Source organism: Cryptomeria japonica, chromosome 1, assembly GCF_030272615.1.
Source record: "Cryptomeria japonica chromosome 1, Sugi_1.0, whole genome shotgun sequence".
NCBI classification, from domain to species: domain Eukaryota; kingdom Viridiplantae; phylum Streptophyta; class Pinopsida; order Cupressales; family Cupressaceae; genus Cryptomeria; species Cryptomeria japonica.
In genome coordinates this window covers 429334233-429355279 of record NC_081405.1, presented here as the reverse complement: position 1 = coordinate 429355279, position 21047 = coordinate 429334233, and the positions used below count along the sequence as shown (strand labels likewise).

The following is a 21047-nucleotide window of genomic DNA, read 5'->3' as shown; positions in this document are numbered from 1 at the left end:
TACATGCTTCCAAGATACCCAACCGATAAGATAATTCTTATGGAGTTGGGAAGACAGATCATGGCTGTTCATACTTTTCAGTCTGCTAGACACAAAGTTGGAATGGGGATCTCTAGCACAAACCCATTGAAAATTGGTCGATACTCCCTTGTCACATCTGTGAAGGCTAAGGCCATGGAGGTTGAATTGCAGGAAATCAAGCTTAAGAGATTCAAACCTAGAGCTGATTTTGATTATAGAGGTATGAAGGAGAAGATCAAGAAATCCTTTGTGCATGTTCATCGCATTGAAGACATCTGGGTAGATCTCCGCACGGAAGTCGAAGTTCTGAAGATGGATTACTGCAGGCTCACTGTTGAGCAAATTGTTGACTTGAACTTGGCAGATATCCCACAAGGGATGATCGATGACGGGCATATACTTGATCCTGAATACATTTCACGAAGGGTTGAGGAAGCTCCACTTCCTTTGATCCAATGGTCACACAAGGAGTGCGTCTCCATCCTTGACAGATTTCAGCCTATCTTGGCCAACACTAACGCATGGCTGAAAAGTAATGCTGTTAGACTTATCAAAATCAAGATTGGTAAAGAAGATGATTTTACAGGGCCTCTTGGACGGAAGTCTGAGATTCAGATTGATAACAAGGAGGGTGCTTCATCTTCAGGCACAAGGATCAAGTTACGAGTCAGTCGTGCAGTAGTGCTTCCTCCTGAGGAGATGACTACTCGTGGGAAGGAGAAATCATGGTTCCATGTTCAGGTGATCGATCTGGATAATCCAGAAGAGGGGCAGCAATCTGATGATGCGCCTAGGTCTCCAGTTTCAGACTCACCTCACGAGGTCATTCCTCCAGTTTCCATTGAGACGCCTCTTTCTCCTCCTGATTTGCTCATAGATGAGTCTCCTTAGAATGCAGTTCCTATTTCAGCATACGAGCCTTCTCCTGATCAACAACGAGAAAGTGTGTTGGAAGTTCCTGAAGATAATCCCACTTGTATTCAGTTATCAGAAATTGATACTTCCACTTCTGGTTTTGAAGAATTCATGAGACAATCTTCATGTCCATTGGTAACTGAACAAACCGTGGTCGCTATTCAAACAGATATTCCTCCCAGGGTGACCACAGTAATTCAAACAGAAACTGCTTCTCCTTCACCTACGGCTGCTACAGGAAGTGAGTTGATGACTTTGCCTCCATGGCTTAGTTCTTTCACCCCGAAAAGAAAGAAGCAGGAGATCTCACCTGATGCCTTTGATTACCAGCAACTCAAACAGTCCAGATCAAAAGTTGCTAAGAAGGCAAAGACTATCTCTAGGGTAACTGTTGATAGCAACAAGATGAAAGTAGCTGAAATTGTGGAACCTATTGCAGATAAACCACTTGATGAAATGTCAGCTGCTGATTATAAGGTTACAAGAGTAGAATTGGGCAAGCAAACACATGAGGTCATTAAACATGATGCTCAGTTTTCTGTTGCTTCACTAGTGCAAAGGTGTGACGATCTTCTTGCAAAGAAAGACAAGCTAGAAGAAGAAAACCGACAGCTCATGGCAGCCATTCATAAAATCACAAAACCTGCTGCTGAAGGGAGTAACTCCATAGGTTCTTCTGGTTCCCAAGAATCAATTCGTGGAGTGGAAAGGGCTGCTCAGAAAGTACAAGCATTGGATTCCTGGGTTGATCAGCTTCATGATTAATGTATTCAAGTGGTAAAAGACATTTTTCAAGTAATGTCTAAGTTGGAAACCATTGAGAAAAAACTGGATCAGACTTCTAACACTTTCAAAAAGAATCTGGAAAGTGTTGAGAAAAGTCTGGCAATCTGACGTACCATGCCCCAACAACAGCTGAGTATTTTGCAGGAGCACGCCATCATCTCTTCCAGGGTCATGTACTTGGAATTTGAGGAACTCATGGAAAACAAAACCCTTGTTCTTAAATCCCTCATTGAGGAGATCAGTGATGCAAGGAGATTCCGGGATGAAGTCTATCGAGGTATTGTCTCACATTGTGAAAGGGCCTCTTGCAATATAGTAAGTCAGGATGGAGAGCTGATTCCAGAAGAAGAAGTTCTTGCTGATTTACAAATGAGGATTCATAATGAATGGAGGAGCGAACAATTCTCAGCAGCTTCAATTCAAGCATTGATGAAACACTAAGCCTTTTTGCATGAGATCCAGTCCATCCTGGATAAAGACAATTCTGCGCTCCTCCGCTGTCACGACACTATTGTGAAGACTATGGTTGTTGCTAAGAACACCCATGAACCGAATCCCGAGGAACTACAAGTGAGCATCAGAAAATTTCAAGGATTCGTGTCTTCACAAAAGGCAACTTAAGTGTTTTTCAACACTTAGTTGAATTTTCCCTCTTTTGTAATTTTTAGTTGTAATTTCGTTTTGACAAGTTACATGTAAAAGTAATTTTTGTAAAATACAAGTTACACATTACTTGTACTTTTGTAATTACATGTAAGGCAACTACAAGTTGTGTCCGATTAGGACTATAGTTGGAATAAGTCTTAGTTAGTTAGAGTAACTCTTAGTTAATTAATGAAGTCTCAATTATTTATTGAATGAGTCTTGGTGGTTGAGAGAATCTCTCAAGTTAGTTAGGATCCTCCCACCTTTTTCTCAAAACTCCTCTTCTATAAATACTTGAGAGGTCCATTGTAAAGATATCTTTTGGAAAGCAAGCAAAAACTCTACCAAATTTACAGCAAGAAGTCTTTGAGCTTATGTATGTGGATTGAAAGTTTTTGAAGAATAATAAAGAAGGATTACTCAAGTTTTGAGTCTTTGAGCTACATGTTTGAGTTTGAATCTTTTATTTCTTCTATGCCAAGTGTTTCTAAAGGAGCTTAGTCCAATCTGATTTGAAGTCTTTGAGCTGCAAGTAGAGAAGATTAATTAAAATAGGAAACTCACTTGAAGGAGCAGCAAGTCTTTGAGCTTGCGTCTATTCCTGAGAAAAATTATTGTTTGATAAGAAATAGCAGCAAGTCTTTGAGCTTGCATTAGTTCTTGTCTTTGTGTTAAAAGAATAAATTATTCCAGTCTTTGAGCTGTTGTCTTTTATTCATTGTAAAATTTAGTATAGCAAAGGGTAGATAGGACTTCCAATAGTCAAGTCTTTGAGCTTGATATTGCTGTCCCGTCCCGAAGGAAGTGATGGAAGTTTTTGCGCTTTTAGGAAACTTCATTACCTTTCTCTTATTTCACTTTAAAGTGGTTACTGCTGTTATTCAATCGCTATCCTTTTCTGTGAAGAGAAAAGGATATTGTCTTTCTTGAAAAAAGAAGAAAGATTGCTGTCCCATCCCATTTTACTTTCCAAGTTGTAGTTAGATAGGGGGAGCCTTCCCTTAATTAGGAGAGTTTTTACTCGTGTGCTGTGGTTGAAACCACAATTTTGTATATTTCCTCAAGTATACAAAATTTTCAACCAACAGATATTCAAAGCTTCAAACAAATGATATTGGAAGGTAAGTTTCCAGTATTCTCCTGTGGCGCGCCATGGAATAGAAATGGGCCAAGGCATTTAACAGAAACTTCAGCAAGACACCATGAAAAGTTGCAGAGAAAGCTTCAAGAACACAGTCCCAGGCAAAATGACATTATCCCACATTCACTGTGGAGGGGAACTTTTTGATGTTTAAATATAAGTCCCCACACTAGTAATATGTCAAAGCCTCAAGGCTTTTGACGCAAGGTGCTAAGGCGCCCAAGGTAGACCCCACGCGTGTGGGCGCGGATCTCAAGGCGATCGAGGAGGCTGACTGAGCCGCGACCAAATGAACCCCACGCAGGCACGGATCCCGAGGCAGGCGATTTTTGCAGACAAAGGGCGGCTTAATCGGTGAGCAAGACCGGAGAAGATCGACGGTGCGCGCGATTTTGATCGGTGGAGATGCTCACCAGTTAAGGGCTACGAAATGGCGAAAAACCCAAGCTCAGCGAAAGGAGTTAAAGATCGCGCATCTTGGAGATGATCCGACGATCGACGTTGATTTGCAAGCCGAAGTTGCTCGCTCGTTACCCTTCGGGAAATGGCGGGTCCAGGTGGAGATCCAGCTCGCGGGTCTCGTTGACGTGGCGATGATGTGGTTGACAAGCAAGCAGACAAGTGGCAGTGATATGGCGGACACGTGGCGGAGTGATGAGGTGTCATCCCAGATGGCATCCAGTGGATCCTATCAGCCAATTAGAGACCGCCATGTGGCAAGGCGTCAGGCTAAAGAAGGGGTGAAAAATCAAAGTTAAAATCAAGTTTAATATATAGTTTCAACTATATTAAAAATTCAAAAATTTAAATGATAGAGCCACATGAAGAATTAATTCGGCTAGAGGTCCATTTTTGGCCAAAATATGAAGTATTATATATCGCCGGAAAGCTCTCGAGATGAGGAATGCGGTTATGCAGTTAATTTTAACAGATATGGGATATTTTGGGACTAGTTTCCATGGGAATGAAATTCAGTTAGAAAGGAGACACTTGGCAATCGGTTGCAGACCTAATCTTTTCCCTCTTCCTTCTTATTCCAATTTTCTTCTCATTGTAAGGGTTCCAAAAATTTGGGGAGTGGCTCCATTTTTTCATGGTTTCCATTTCCGAGTTCTCTTCAATATTGTATAGGGCAGGGTTTTTTTTTTGAGTAATAGAGTACTTTCTTGCTGTAGATGTTTTGCTGCAGGTTCTTGTGTATGTAAGCCATGCACAAATTCACATAGAATTTGTCTCTGAATGTTTATCTCTTTGTTATAAATTGAAGCCTCAAGGAGGCTAAAGTTTGTCAATTTCAAGGAGATTGTTGTGGTTGTTTGCAGGCATTCTTCAAGGAAGAATTTAAATTTTGTAATAGATCATAGATAATGGGATATATATTTTCAGATCTGATGATTTTGTGAGTGAGCTGAGTAATGCATTTTTGTAAGGCATTAATGCAGGGATATTTAATGATGATGGTGGATTTGCAGTACATGCTTTCATTTACAGTTTGATATATGACTCTGTTGCCCTTGGATAAGGCACTGGTCTTGCAAGTTTGAGGATGTTTTTAGATCAAACATATTAAAAGATAGATCTATTTCCCTTTATGTTTAGGGGTTAATGTTCTATCCTTCCAAAGTTCTATTTCACTTATTATTTGTATAAGATCCAGCCCATCTGAATGTGTTACCTAATTTGGTGAGCTTGTGGAATGGTCTATCTGCTTATTGTTGATGCAGTCATATGTTTGTGATTGTTGTATTTAATGCATCAAAAGGGTGTCCCCCCCCTAGGTCTAGCAGAACCTGAAGTGTAGGAGGATCAATTAGGGTCCTATGCTATGTTGTCCGGATCCTGATGTGTTTCATAGACTGAAATTGGCCATTTCATAGAAGGATTGCAGGTGTATTTGGGTTTATCACTTTTGGTGAACAACAACACTCAATCTAAAATTCGGCAACACTTTGTTGCAAATATTTATGGATGTCCAAATGAGGAGTAGAGCCCTGTATTTATAGAGAAATATCCCCTCAAATTCAAATTCAACTCTCTCCAAATGAAATGAAATCCAATGCCATCTTGGACGCCTAGGCAAAATAATATTTGACTTTAGCTAAAGCCATATAATTCCTTCAAAAGGGACGCCAACTTAACAATTGTTTAGACATTGCAAAAATTATAATCTTTAATGGAATATTTCCTAAGTGGGCACCCAACCTTTTATCATAAAATAATACTTTATCACCAAGTTGACCCCTCAAGTCATAACCTGAATTACACAAGTCACATGCCTAGGCCAAAGGGAAACATTTAAAAAAATATTATAACACTTTTTCCCATGAACTAAGCAACAACCAAAATGAGCTGAGGGCCAAAAGTACTGAAAAACCGCACTGCCAGAAACAGCCTTTGAATTGGACCACTGAAACCTACCAAAAATAGTACTCACTATAAATAGCATACTATTAAAAATAGGAAGTGTTTCCAAAGTGGTTTTAACCACATTCTGAGCAGCCATCGCAACTTACTAAAAATAGTAAGTCCAGAAAAGTCTTCGGATCCAGTTGCATGTCACATCATTGCGAAGCTTTCTGAAAACCCAGAAAAACCTAGAGAAATGAGCTGTCCTCACCCCCACTTACTAAAGATAGTAAGTTTACCAAACTCCACTGCTTGCTACGCATGTACCATGATTGCGAAGCTTTTTGAAAACCCCCAAAAAATCCAGAATCAAAACTATAAATCTCCAACATGCAAGCCACCAAAATTGTCGAGACATCCTCCTAGAAAGTAGAAAACCCTAATTTCTGCTCCCAACTAGCCTACAGGTCTCCGGAATAGGCTAACGACCAACTGAACTAATTACTGCTGAGAAGGGGACATTACATGCAATCACTCCAAAAGAATTTAGAAACTTATTTCAATATCATGTAACCGTACATCCATTACCATGCCTTCTTAGAATCTTGTTTCAGCAATATGTAACTTGTTTGTTTTAACTACTAACCCAAGCACTCTATATATAGACAAGGAGGAAAAAAGAAACCAATAACCATGGACCTGTGAGTTATTGGTTGATCCAAATGCTCCATGTGACTCTTTCATGTCCCATAGGAGTCTTTTCAAATTCCAAGGCTTCCACATGTTTTCCTTGCCCTATTTCAAGCCATGCACCGAAGGTGACTCTTCATATTCCAAGTTCATGTGACCCCAAATGAAATACATTTTTCAATGTTACATATAACAATTACCTTGAAGAACATTTACCTAACCAAGCGTGGGCTCCCATGTAATGATCACCCTTGATTTTTTTTCTTTTGATATAATTGGAACTAGATATACTAATGCTGAATGTTAGCTTCAGACATGCATGCAACTTAAACCAAAATATGCAATTGCCTTTAAAGATAAACAAAATAATTGAGTGGGGAATGTCCATGGCAACTCAATTCCGTACAATAACATAAATTAGAAAATGAGCATGCAACTATCTAAATGAGTGGGGGTTTGTCACCAACGTTGCTATGATGAATGTTTATGATATGCAATAAGCATGAAATTAAAATGCAGCAACCCAACTAGAAACATCAAGATGATGAAAATCGATTACAATCATATATCTAACATACCTATTTGCTGGTAAATGAAAATAACATACATGCAACAACAATACCAGCAAATGAGGGTTTCCAAACCCTAGCCGCCTACACCAAGAACTCCAAAATGGATAGCTGAAAGTACGATTGAGTAATGGCACCACAAACGAATTATAAACCTTTACAAACTCCTTGAAGATGTACAACCAGCCTTAGAGGGAACTACCAACAATGATCAGACACGCAAATATGCAATCAACTTTACAAACTCCTTAATTAGCTGTCACAAATGGTCTCTAACACTCTGCTGTCCAAAGAACTGAAAATATCAAAACCATTGAAGCTCCATTGTGATCTCTGTGTGAAATCACCAAGTTATCCTCCAGATTGTGTCTTTCAACAACATGAAGAATGTTGCTTGCAAGGGTTTCAACGTCCTCACAAACCAAGAAAAAGAAGCAACAACTACTTCAAAATCAGAAGCATAAACAATATCCAATTCATCAACAACCAAGCATACTGAAAATGAACTCCTAAGAGTCTTTAATAACATTCCTAGTAGAACCCACACACTTTTCTAGCCAATGTGGGATAAAAAAAAATACTTCCCTTTTAATATTTAGGTCTCCAAGTACCTTTAATGAAGGGGAACTTTTAATATTTAAATAACTTTCCCTTTAACTTAAGTCCCCATTTCAATAAAGTTAAATATTTTAATTTTAACTTTATAAATTTATTTATAAATACATTAATAATCGCAAACGATTATTAAAATCTCTAGTCGATATCAACAATTACCATCGACAAGATATTATCCATGAATAATTGATGATCCTAACTTGGCCCAACTGACCTACTGATGTAGGAGCACTGGAGTAGTTCAAACTGGCACCTTGGATTTGATCCCGGTGAGACATCGATCCCGATATTGGCTCGGTATTGGTGTGCTCTTACCGGTTGGTTTTGCATTGTATGGAGCGAAGAGGAATCGGGTTGTGGGTGGTTTCCGTAACTTGCGGATCATTGAGCGATGTTGTTTTGGGCCTTGTCCGTTGTTCTCGGAGGACCGCGTGAAGTTTTATGCATTTGAAGATGTTCTTGGTGATTTGGGCCGACATGTTATCGTTTGCACGTTTCATTATGAACCGGTTGGTCTTTGGCCGACTTGATCGAGTTGTTATTGCTTGCGGATGGTATAAAGGGAAAGTTTGGAGATTCATTTTGTAGCATAGAGGTCAAAGAAAGTAGAGACCGAGTGAAGATGAAGTTTCCGGGGAGATTCTGGTCTCGGGGGGGGATTGAAGTCCGAATCAGTGCAGAACAGTGCAGACTGTTACCGACGACCTACTTGTCGAGAAGAAGATCTACGGATCTTAGATTTGTGTTGCACGGATTGTTCTATAATCCTGGGCTGCGGTCCATCATGTGTAGCCGTTGAAGGCTTATGTAATTCTTTAAATGATTGTGATGATGGATTTATTTGTTACCGGTTATATTGTGTGTTGCTACTACCGGTTATATCTTGTGATCTGTTACCGGTTGCCGATATCTTGCATAGTGTTTTCTGTTATGCCGGTATCTTGCATGGTGTTTTGTGTTATGAGTTGCAAGGCAGGGATGCCCTTCATTGGATCTCCCTACCTTAACTGCAAGAGTAACACAACGAAAGCAACAAGAAAACATAGCAAGATTACAGAAACAGATCATAATATTGTCCTAGAACCTCCAACAACCAATCGGCTATCATCATACAATCATCATAGAACATTCGGTAGTCAACCGGTTACATGCAGGCTACAAGCTAGATACAATCCATCTGGAACTCTTAGAGTCAATCAGATCACTAATCATGAATCTAAATCTTTCTTTTGATTTCTACTTCCTCTGTCCTACAAATGATTACATAATACCCTATATATACCCTCCAGAACATATTCGAGTCAGCCACAAAAGATTACATTTACCAATGCAAGAAAATGAAATGTGTAACTAGGTCATCCCTAACAATGAAAGAAATTCTTTCGAAAAATAACAACCAAGAAGTGCGGATCAGCAGGAAGGTCGACCACATGCCAAAGAACATCGAACAAGACCCCAAATAGATCCACACGCCAAGGAACTGCCCCGGAAATGAAGGAAAACCAACCGGTAAGCACAAGAATTGTCCCGGAACCTAGAAATAGTCAAATCGGGAGCGATAACTAGTTGAAAAAGAATCCAAATGGACTGAAAATTTGGAATTAAGCACATGAACCAGCTTGGAAACTGAAAATAGGATCTACAATGAAAAGCAAGCAACTACTGGCACCTACCGACAGGAACATAGAAAACTGCACACTGAATTGAACAAGAACTAAACTGAAAGGAAATATTTTTGGTTGATGCAAGATTGCTCATAGATCGAGGATGCTCCTGCATCAGACACCCTAGGTAGAAAGAGATGTTCCATGAGAGGCAACTCATGAACATCGAAAAGGATTCGGGATAAAGACTCCATGCTCATTTCTGATCCAAACATCTTCCTTATCTACAAACCTCTTCTTTAGCTCCTCCAGGATCTCAACCGGATTCTCTAACCCCTGACTCTCTTTGTTTCTCTTCTTTTGCTTCAAATCTGCACATTATCTCTGCTTACTGCTCTCTTTCTTTTGCAACTCTGATTTGTTTCTGCCACAAGATTTCATCTAGTTTGTCACCATAAGCTTTCTGTCATCCGGTTCTATCTGTCCATCAGGCTTATCTATCAGACCCTTCTGTAGACTCATGCCATCTTCCGATATAACTGTTACTGAAATTTTCATTATATTTACAATTCAATGGAAAATTTTAGTACCTAGGCAAAGATTACTGTCACATAAGTGAAATCTTTCAATTGTTATTTTATTGATTATATTTTATACAGTTGAAATGATTACGAGAAGTAATCTATAGAGAAAAAGAAAGGATTACGAGAAGTAATCTACAAATAAATTTTCTCTCACACAAGATCGTGAGAGTAATCCTTACTTTCCTATGCAAAGGAGAAAAACTGAATTAAATAAAGCAAATGCATAGATAAGATAAGAAAGGAACCGGCCATTGCCTGGGGGTATATGGCTGGCATAAGTTTGCTCTCGAAGTCGTAAGTCTGCAATGTAAATGTTATTGCAATTTCCACTTCAATGAACAAGTTATATGCTAGATTGTGTATTTTCAATTTTGGTGTTATTACTATGACAATAATATTATTGTATTTCTTTTCTGCGGGTCTGAAGGATGAGCATTTATCGATTTCAATGTCATTCCTTTTCTTTTGAATGATGTATATGTAGCAAGATAGCCACGATCAAGTGGCACCTTGATCGGGCATGTCTTTTAGACATGTCCGACCAAGATGTCACTTGGTCGTGACTGTCCACATATTTGCTTCGGTGTTTATGATGACTAATCGGTGCCATGTTAACAGATCGACATAAACACACCCGATAATGAATCGGTGTCAAAGCAAATGGTAATGGATCGATATGAACACACCCGATAATGAATCGGTGTCAAAGCAAATGATAATGGATCAATATAAACACACCGATAATGAATCGGTTTAAAGTAAACAATAACAATAACTGTTAGCATTATATGCTATCGGATTAATACCCCGATAGTATATTAATGCCAATTCATATATGAATCGGCATTAATATGCTATTGGGTTACTAGCCCGATAGCATTTAGATTGACGCTTAACATAGTTAAGTAGGTCGTCAATCTAATCCATCATTATCCAATATCAATATCATAATCAAGATCAAAGTTACAGTTTGATAAACATATTCAGTTCTGAAAGCAAAAATCAGATAATCTAACAGAATGGAGGAGATTAACGAGTTAGGAAAATCTTATCTTTGCAGAGGCTACAAATACATTAACACTCCCTCTTAGCTTTGAAAGATAGATAAAGTAACCTGCATCACATTTCTTTTTCCATAATGTCAGTCTCCAAGAATACATATCATCTATACATATGATATGAAGTATCATCAGGACATAATATACAAAGATAATATATCACTCTAAGCATGTGATATAGAATATCACCTAACCATGTGATATAAAAGATTCATCATTTCATTATGACAAGATATCACCTCAACACGTGATATCAGTATTGCCTAAACACGCAATACTAAGGATAAACATATGAGGATGGTTAGATCCCCATCTTATCCAGGTTGTGATATGTGCACAAACATTCTATACAAATATTTTATCACAACACCATCATGGTACATCCATGACATACCAGAGATCCAACATGATACTGGTTTAGAGAATCATAAGATCGTCACCTTATGATGTCTGCATACAAGTGTTCATAATTTGAGAGATCGTCACCTCTTAGATATAAACACAGGGGGTCAAACCCAAAATGTCCCAACATGACAAAAGAAGTTTACACATTAAACATCTTATTAAAGCAGATTACCTTTCTATCATACCTAAACCTTTTCTGAAGTGATCAACCTTCACTCTGGAAAGTGGTTTGGTCAGAATATTTGCAGTCTGATCTCCTGTGCTAACATATTCCAATTTGATCACATTTTTGTCTACCATGTCTCGCACATAATGGTATGGAATCTCAATATGCTTGGATCTGTCATGAAATACTGGATTCATAGAAAGCTTTATGCAGCTCTGGTTGTCACAATGGATGATAGTGGGTTTCATAGGTTCACCAAATAGTCCCACAAGCAACTTCCTAAGCCACACTGCTTCTCGGGCAGCCATGGAGGCTGCAATGTATTCGGCCTAGGTGGAACTTTGCGCTACAGAAGATTGCTTTCTGCTGATCCAGGATATCATGGCTGATCCCAAATTGAAGCAGCACCCAGAGGTACTTTTCCGGTCAGTCACACTTCTAGCCCAATCTGAATCTGTGAATTCGTGTAGATCAAGATCAACTTTTTCATACTTGAGACCAAGACTTAAGGTGCCTTGTAAATATCTCATAATGTGTTTTACTGCAACCAGGTGTATCTCCTTTGGCTCACACATAAACTGACTCAAAGCATTTACTGCATAGCAGATATCTGGCCTTGTATTTACTAGGTACATAAGAGACCCAATCATCTACCTGTATAGAGTGGGGTCAGTAGAAGGTGATTCTGCTGCTGCTTCTTTAAGTTTATGAAGATTGGTTTCGATGGGAGCGGTCATGGGTCTGTAGTTTAGCATTCCAAATCTCTTCAGGATGTCCAAGGTATACTTGCCTTGGTTTAGAACAATGTTATCAGAATTCTGCCATACTTCCAACCCTAGGAAATAATGAAGGAATCCCAAGTCCATATCAAATTCTTTGGATAGCTCTTTCTTGCATTGATCTATAAGGTGATCTTCTCCTGTGATTAATAAGTCATCAACATATAAAATCAATATAAGCATATCACCTTTCTTCTGTTTGTAGTAGAGATTAGGATCTGCATCATTTTTAGAGAAACCCAGTTCTGATAGATATGTGTCAATTCTTTCATACCAGGCCCTGGGGGCCTGTTTAAGCCCATATAGAGCTTTCTTGAGTCTACACACATGAGACTCTACATGATGAATCTCAAACCCTTCAGGTTGCTCTAGGTATACTTCTTCAGATATCTCTCTGTTGGTTGAAAATTTTGTACACTTGGGGAAATATACAAAATTGTGGTTTCAACCACAGCACATGAGTAAAAACTCTCCTAATTAAGGGAAGGCTCCCCCTATCTAACTACAACTTGGAAAGTAAAATGGGATGGGATAGCAATCTTTCTTCTTTTTTCAAGAAAGACAATATCCTTTTCTCTTCACAGAAAAGGATAGCGATTGAATAACAGCAGTAACCACTTTAAAGTGAAATAAGAGAAAGAAAATGAAGTTTCCTGAAAGCGCAAAGACTTCCGTCACTTCCTTCGGGACGGGACAGCAATATCAAGCTCAAAGACTTGACTATTGGAAGTCCTATCTACCCTTTTCTATACTAAATTTTACAATGAATAAACGACAACAGCTCAAAGACTGGAATAATTTATTCTTTTAACACAAAGACAAGAACTAATGCAAGCTCAAAGACTTGCTGCTATTTCTTATCAAACAGTAACTTTTCCTCAAGAATAGACGCAAGCTCAAAGACTTGCTGCTCCTTCTAGAGATTTTCCTATTTTAATTAATCTTCTCTACTTGCAGCTCAAAGACTTCAAATCAGATTGGACTAAGCTCCTTTAGAAACACTTTGCATAGAAGAAATAAAAGATTCAAACCCAAACATGTAGCTCAAAGACTCAAAACTTGAGTAATCCTTCTTTATTATTCTTCAAAAACTTTCAATCCACATACATAAGCTCAAAGACTTCTTGCTGTAAATTTGGCAGAGTTTTTGCTTGCTTTCCAAAAGATAAATATTACAATAGACTCCTCCAGTATTTATAGAAGAGGAGCCTTGAGAAAAAGGTGGGAGGATCCTAACTAACTTGAGAGATTCTCTCAACCACCAAGACTCATTCAATAACTAACTGAGACTTCATTAACTAACTAAGAGTTACTCCAACTAACTAAGACTTATTCCAACTACAGTCCTAATCGGACACAACTTGTAGTTGTCTTACATGTAATTACAAAAGTGCAAGTAATGTGTAACTTGCATTTTACAAAAAATATTTTTACATGTAACTTGTCAAAACAAAATTGCAAATGCATAACTAAAACTATTCCATGTGTCTAAAGACACGACTCTAACTGCATCATCCTTTGTCTGTGATGATCTTCATGTCGCTTCAGGATGCTAGAACTTGAAGTATTCTAGATTGGTAAAGACATCTTGAACCGGAACGGGAACTTGCATCCTTGTCTTCTTGCTTGGGGTAATACTAGCTTTTCAAGAGGGAACGGGCTGCCTTCCTCTTTTCATGTCATGACCATCTTTGTCTTGAAAGCATTCTATGCTCTCAACCATGAATTGTTGTTGTATCTCTTCTTTGTATCATCCTTCATTCTTGAAATCTTCTTGCAAAATAAGGCCCATGCCTTAATCCATTGATTTGGTAGATCGTGTGTGCAAATCGGACTGACAAGGGAAGGGATAAATTGATGCGAAAATGGGCTCACAAGTGAATTTCGGGTTTTGGAAGCTGCATTACATGTGTGGGAAAAACAAGAGCATTAACTTGCAAATGTGGGAACAAACATGCAACTTCATATGTGTAATGGGTAACTACAAGTTTGCACTTGTAATTGGTCCTTTAAAACTCATTTTCAAGTGTTTTTTGAGTGCATTTTGGACCAATTTCGGGTTCTGGATGGCTGACTGCAAGTAGACTTTAAATGGGGAAAATGAATGAAGGTGTGAAATGAGTGGATGAATTGGTATGTACGGATGAGGGAATTGGAAGCGGATAGGTAAAAATGAATTTCAAGAAGATCACTTGGAACTTTGCCAATGCAAAAATGGGAAGAACTTTCAACTTGCAACCCGGATTTCAAAAAAAAGATGGTTAAATCTTTTATCCGTAAGGGAAGAACAATGATTTTCATCCAACTTGTAATCGGAATTTAAAATCCCGAATACAAGTAAAGAGGGAAAATGGGGAAGAACAATGCAATTCTAAAATTGCTTTACAAAAGGGAAAATCTCTCTCACAAAATCTGATTTTTGGGGAAGAACCAACCATTTACAAATTTACAACTAGAAAGAAAAAAACAAGAAAACAAGAAAAAAGAAACAAGAAGAAAATAAATCTTACTTGCTCCAATGTGAAAATGCTTCTCCAAAAGATAATCAATCTTTGAAATAAAGAAGAATATCTCTTAAAAAGAAATTAACCGTATTCCAAAACCCTAGCCACGTTTTTGAAAAAATGGCAAAAACTGAAAAACGTGGCAGCAAATGCATGAGAAATGGCATGGAAAATGGCCAAGACTCTTTCTAACCTCAATACCTTAGCATACCAAGCCAAAACGATTCATAACATTGCTGATTCGTGGCATTTTTAATGAAGAAAAACGTGGTTTTTTAGCAAAAACGTGTTTGCTATTATAAACCTAAAAACCAGCAAACTTAACCTCCATGTGGCGTGAAAGATGTCTAAAAATGCATGGAAATAGGAAGGAATCCAAAACGCCTTCTATCTCCCAAAAAATCTCCACAAAAATTTGCTAAAAATCTTCAAAAAACATGTTTTTCCTTGCAATTCGGGTTTTTTGGAACAAATAGCAAGTTTAAAATGTATGAAACAATGAAAATCGGGTTTTTTGGAGGATATGACAAGTTTAAAATTTCACTTTTTCAACATGTTAGGCAAAATCGGGATTTTTTGGCCAAATAGCAAGTTTAAAATTTCAAAAATGCACTTTATAAGCAAAATCGGGTTTTTTGGACCAAAGTGCAAGTTTTAAATTGTCACTTTTTCACTTACAAGGCAAAATCGGGTTTTTTGGACCAAACTGCAAGTTTTAAATACTTGTAAATGGGAAATAAAATCCCTACAACAAGTTATACTTGCTTGCACATATGTAATGGGGATTTAAAATCCCTATTACATGCAAAAACCATTAAAGTAGGGGTTTTTTCACCAAACTGCAAGTTTACTTGCACATATGTAATGGGGATTTAAAATCCCTATTACATGTGAAAACCATTAAAGTAGGGGTTTTTTGACCAAACTGCAAGTTTACTTGCAGTTGAGCCAAAAAATCCCTATTTTAACTAAAAATGACCAAAAAACAATAAAAAGATAAAAACAACAAAGGGGAAATTTAAAATAAATTACAAGTAACATATTTGAAATAAAAGTGCACATGTAATTGGTCAAAAATTCCCCTACAAAGACCAAAACAATGAATATCATTAAAACTTGCAGTTTGAAGAAAATTCTCCACCTGCAGTTGGGGTTTTAAAACCCGACTGAAGGAAAGACATAGCAAACGAACCCAGAATTTGACGAAATTCGAAACGTAGTTCGAGGATGGACTGAGGATTAAGCCAGTCCAAGGATTAGTCGAAATTCTGCCTCGGGAAGCGTGCCACAGAGTAAATTTTTTCATTTTTTCACAAAAATTTCATGTAATGGTCCTTCATTTTTGAAAACAAAAATGAGGACAACACTCTCCATTAAGAAATGCTGTCTTTACATCCATTTGATGTACCTTCCATCCCTTTGCTGCTGCAATGGCTAGCACAATCCTTATTGAGGTATATCTGGCTACTGGAGCAAATGTTTCTTCATAGTCTATTCGTTCCTTTTGAGAGAACCCTCTGGCTACAAATCTTGCCTTATGTTTTTCAATACTGCCATCTGCAGCATGTTTGATCTTAAAAAGCCATTTAGAAGAAACAACAGATTTCTTAGTTGGCCTAGGAACAATCTCCCATACATCATTTTTCATTATGGATTGATACTCTTCAGACATAGCATCCTTCCATACTTGATGTTTAAGGGCATCTGTTACATTGTTAGGTTCGTTTTTAGATAGATCATTCATAAGAGCAACATAGCTAGTGAATTTATTAGGCCTTTTGCTTTCTCTGAAGGTTCCTGAAGGAGCAGCAAACCTCTGAGCTTCTTCTATTGTTTTGGTGGCCCATAGTGGTCTTTTCTTGAGATTTCTAGGTGAGTGTTCATTTTCATTTTCAGTTTCATCTAGATTCTCCCTCTGAAACTCAGGAGTAGGATCTTCATCTAAGTTAGAAGTAGGGACATAGATTTCAGGTTCTATGAAGCAGGCTAAGTCCTCCTCAAAGATTACATCCCTACTTAGTTCAATATTTCTTTGACCAGGTACATAGATTCTGTAGGCTTTGGAGGTTTCACTATATCCTACAGGCAATCCTCTTTTTCTAGAAGGCTCTAGTTTTAGTCTTTTTTCTTTAGGTACATGGATATAGAGAGGACACCCAAATATCCTAAGGTGGCTGATATCTGGCTTAATTTTAGTGAGTACTTCCTCAGGAGTTTTGTCTTCAAGATGGGAGTGAGGGCATCTGTTCTGTATATATACAGCGGTGTTGGATGCTTCTGCCCAGAGATTTGAGTTAAGGTTTTGATCTAGAATCATGCCCTTGGCAGCTTCGACTATAGTCCTATTTTTCCTTTCGGCTACCTCATTTTGTTGGGGGTTATAAGGTATAGTAAGCTCCCTCTTAATCCCATTATCTCTACAAAATTCTTTAAACGAATCTGATGTGTATTCTCCCCCATTGTCAGTTCTTAGGGTTTTAACTTTGTTTACTGAGTGGTTTTCAGTTAGTGATTTAAATTCTTTAAACCTAGAGAGGATCTCTTCTGATTCTTTACTTTTCAGAAAGTAGATCCAAGTCTTCCTAGAGTAGTCATCAACAAATATTACATAATAAAAGAATCCCCCTAGAGAGGATATGGATATAGGTCCGCAAACATCAGAATGAACTAACTCTAGAATTTTACTAGTTTTCCTAGTACTATTTTGGAATGTACCCTTGGTATTTTTACCTAGGGCACATCCTTCGCATGCCCCTGAATGATCTTGCTTTAACTTGGGTAGACCTGTGACAAGGTTTCCCATTGAAGATAAAGCCCTAAAATTCAGATGGCCTAATCTTCTATGCCAAACTTAATTTGCATTAGTGGCTTCATGGAATAGAGCTTGGTTGGGTTCTGTGCACAACTCATACAAATAACCCTGTCTCTGTCCAATGGTCTTTGCCTTCTTGATGGAAGAGTTCTTTGGCCAAGCCAATACTTTGTTGTCCATGAATGTCACTTTGTATTTGTTATCTTCCAGTGCCGATATAGAGACTAGATTCCTTTTGATGCCGGGGACATATAGTACTCCTTCGAGCCGCAAGGATATGCCTGTCTTCAATTTGATGGTGCAGGTTCCCATTCCTTTGACTGGATGTGTGGAGTCATCTCCGATGGTTACTTCCTCATTACTCTCCTCTGTCATCGAGTCAAGTACTTCTCTAAACTCTGTGATGTGCCTGGATGAGCCATTGTCAATCACCCATGAGTTGATCTTGTTAGAAGCTTGGCTTGTGAGTGCTGAGTAGAATACATATTGTCCGGAGTCATCTTCCCCTTTAGTCTTTCCTGCTTTGGCAAATGTAGCATGTTTCTTGGTTCTTTCTGGGCACTTTGCAACATAGTGTCTGAACTGATCGCATCTGTAACATTGGATGTGAGATGAGTCCTTTTTTGAAGTATTCTTGCCTTGACAACCTTTTCTCTTTCTAAATTGCCTTTTCTTGTTTTGCTTGGTGGAGTTAGTGTTTAGGACTTGTAGGTCTTCATCTATATTCTTATGTTTCATTCCTATTTTGTTCAATCTTGATTCTTCTTGGAGACAATCGTCCCTTAATCTTTCAAATTTAGGATATCTGGACCTTGCATTGATGCCTTGGACGAATGTACTCCATCCATCAGGCAACCCATCTAGAGCAATGAGTGTTAACTCTTTGCTATTGATCTCGTAATCCAGAGTAGCTAGTTCATCTCTTAGAGTTGATATCCGCATAAAGTAGGCATTGATTGTCTCCCCCTTGTTCATGGTGATATGATTTATTTCTTGTTTTAATGCCAGAGTTCGACTTGCATTCGAAATTTCAAATGTGCTTTCAAGTGCTTTGAACATTTTATAGGTTGTTTGATGTTTTCTTATGATGGGCATTATGTTGTTTCTCACCCCATCAACTATTATTTTGATGGCTTTTTCATTTCCTTCAATCCATGCCGTTTTGTCAGGTTCATTTTCAGGTTGGTCATTTTTAGTTTGAACAAATGAATCCACTTTGTTCTCCTTTAAGATCATGTGGATTCTGAACTTCCAGGCTGAAAAATCATCGCCACCTCCGAGTCTGTCTTCGAATCTGATAGCACTGGCCATTGGAGAAATGTGATGTAGTATATAACCTTGTGTCTTAAATTGTTCATGAAATTGAATAGCCTCAAGTTCGATCAACTTGGCTCTGATACCATGTAAATGTTATTGCAATTTCCACTTCAATGAACAAGTTATATGCTAGATTGTGTATTTTCAATTTTGGTGTTATTACTATGAAATAATATTATTGTATTTCTTTTCTGCAGGTCTGAAGGATGAGCATTTATCGATTTCAATGTCATTCCTTTTATTTTGAATGATGTATATGTAGCAAGGTAGCCACGATCAAGTGGCACCTTGATCGGGCATGTCTTTTAGACATGTCTGACCAAGATGTCACTTGGTTGTGACTGTCCACATATTTGCTTCAGTGTTTATGATGACTAATCGGTGCCATGTTAATAGATCGACATAAACACACTTGATAATGAATCGGTGTCAAAGCAAATGGTAATGGATCGATATGAACACACCCGATAATGAATCAGTGTCAAAGTAAATGATAATGGAACAATATAAACACACCGATAATGAATCGGTTTAAAGTAAACAATAACAATAACTGTTAGCATTATATGCTATCAGATTAATACCCCGATACTATATTAATACCGATTCATATATGAATCGACATTAATATGCTATCGGGTTACTAGCCCGATAGCATTTAGATTGACGCTTAACATAGTTAAGTAGGTCGTCAATCTAATCCATCATTATCCAATATCAATATCATAATCAAGATCAAAGTTACAGTCTAATAAACATATTCAGTTTTGAAAGCAAAAATCAGATAATCTAACAGAATGGAGGAGATTAACGGGTTAGGAAAATCTTATCTTTGCAGAGGCTACTAATGCATTAACATGCAACTCTGGAATCCATTCTCTTCCAGTCTCCTCCTTGTTCTGTAAAAAATCAAAAGGTGAAGTGGGTTATATCAAAGGATCTAAGCAATGACTGAATGCTTACTGATCTTACCTATACATTTGCATCATATAATCAAGCTCCCCTTGACAAAAAAAATAAGCATCTTGGAAGACAAATAATAAAAGGTCATCTTCATTGCTTGGAGAATTATTGTTTTCTAACTGTTTGTTTAATGTGCAGAGACAGGTAAAGAATTGCAAATTTCAGAGGGTTTATTATGAGTGGGGTTAAATGAGGCTCCCACAAGGGTTGAGCCCAGCTCATAAAAACCATGTGATTGTTTAGAGGGCACTTGCAGGTATACACAGGAAGCATAAGATGGTGTAAAGGCAGCCATGAAGATGCAGATTGCTGCAGTGGAAAAAGACAAAAAAAAAAGCCCAAGTTTTTGGAGTCTGAAGGGATATGTCATGCAAATATCAATATTGTAAATTGATAGAAAACCACAGTTATTCTGGAAGTTACAGTGCTTTCAAAAACAAACATGGCAGAGAAGACAGTAATGAAAAGACAAGTATACTCCACACATTACAGTGCTAAGGAATAATATGTGATAGCAGGAATCAAGCATAAGAGGGCAGAGTTATGAATATAAGTTCCATGTTAGTAAAACTTCAAAAATCAAAGGCCTTTGTAACAATCAAAAGGAATTCAAACAGAGAAGTGTTGTGTGTCAAGTGTCAAACATGAAAAATAACAAAGGCAAAATAGCAGAATGGTCAGTACAAAGATGCATGGAGAGGAACTTTGACAAGTATACAGTATACATGGACCTATAAAAAACTTTAAAAGGGCAAGTTTAAGATGATAGAACATAGTTATGAGAAGAAAGTAAACAACAAAGAATGACAAAATCACAGTAAAAAACCTCATAGAAACAGTTCATCCTCTACTGATCACTGCTATGCATGCATGACAGGGCTCTTAAAGGAGAAAGCATGGGTATTACAAGGTATCAAACATTCATGACTAAGTCTGAAACTTTTCAAAGTTGAGAAATACTGTGATGGGTTTAATAGTTGAAGATGTTGAGATCTAAAGTAAGTTTGTGACAGTCGATAGAGATTCACTAATGCATGAACAATCATAGAGAAAATAGTCTATGACAGAGATATTCATGATAATATGATAAACCCGTCACAGAGATACAAGAGATTTCAAAAAAGAAA

The 21047-nt window shown here is 37.8% G+C and overlaps 1 protein-coding gene across 1 annotated transcript in view; it reads left to right on the top strand.

Moving 5' to 3' along the window:
- Positions 1–20314, top strand: part of LOC131066104 (type 2 DNA topoisomerase 6 subunit B-like) — a 39249-nt gene extending 18935 nt beyond the window's left edge. The window contains exons 8-9 of the mRNA XM_059210316.1: positions 20059–20064; positions 20177–20314. Of these exons, the coding sequence (XP_059066299.1) occupies positions 20059–20064; positions 20177–20314 (144 nt within the window). The remainder of the gene's footprint in view (positions 1–20058; positions 20065–20176) is intronic.
- Positions 20315–21047: the final 733 nt, after the last annotated feature.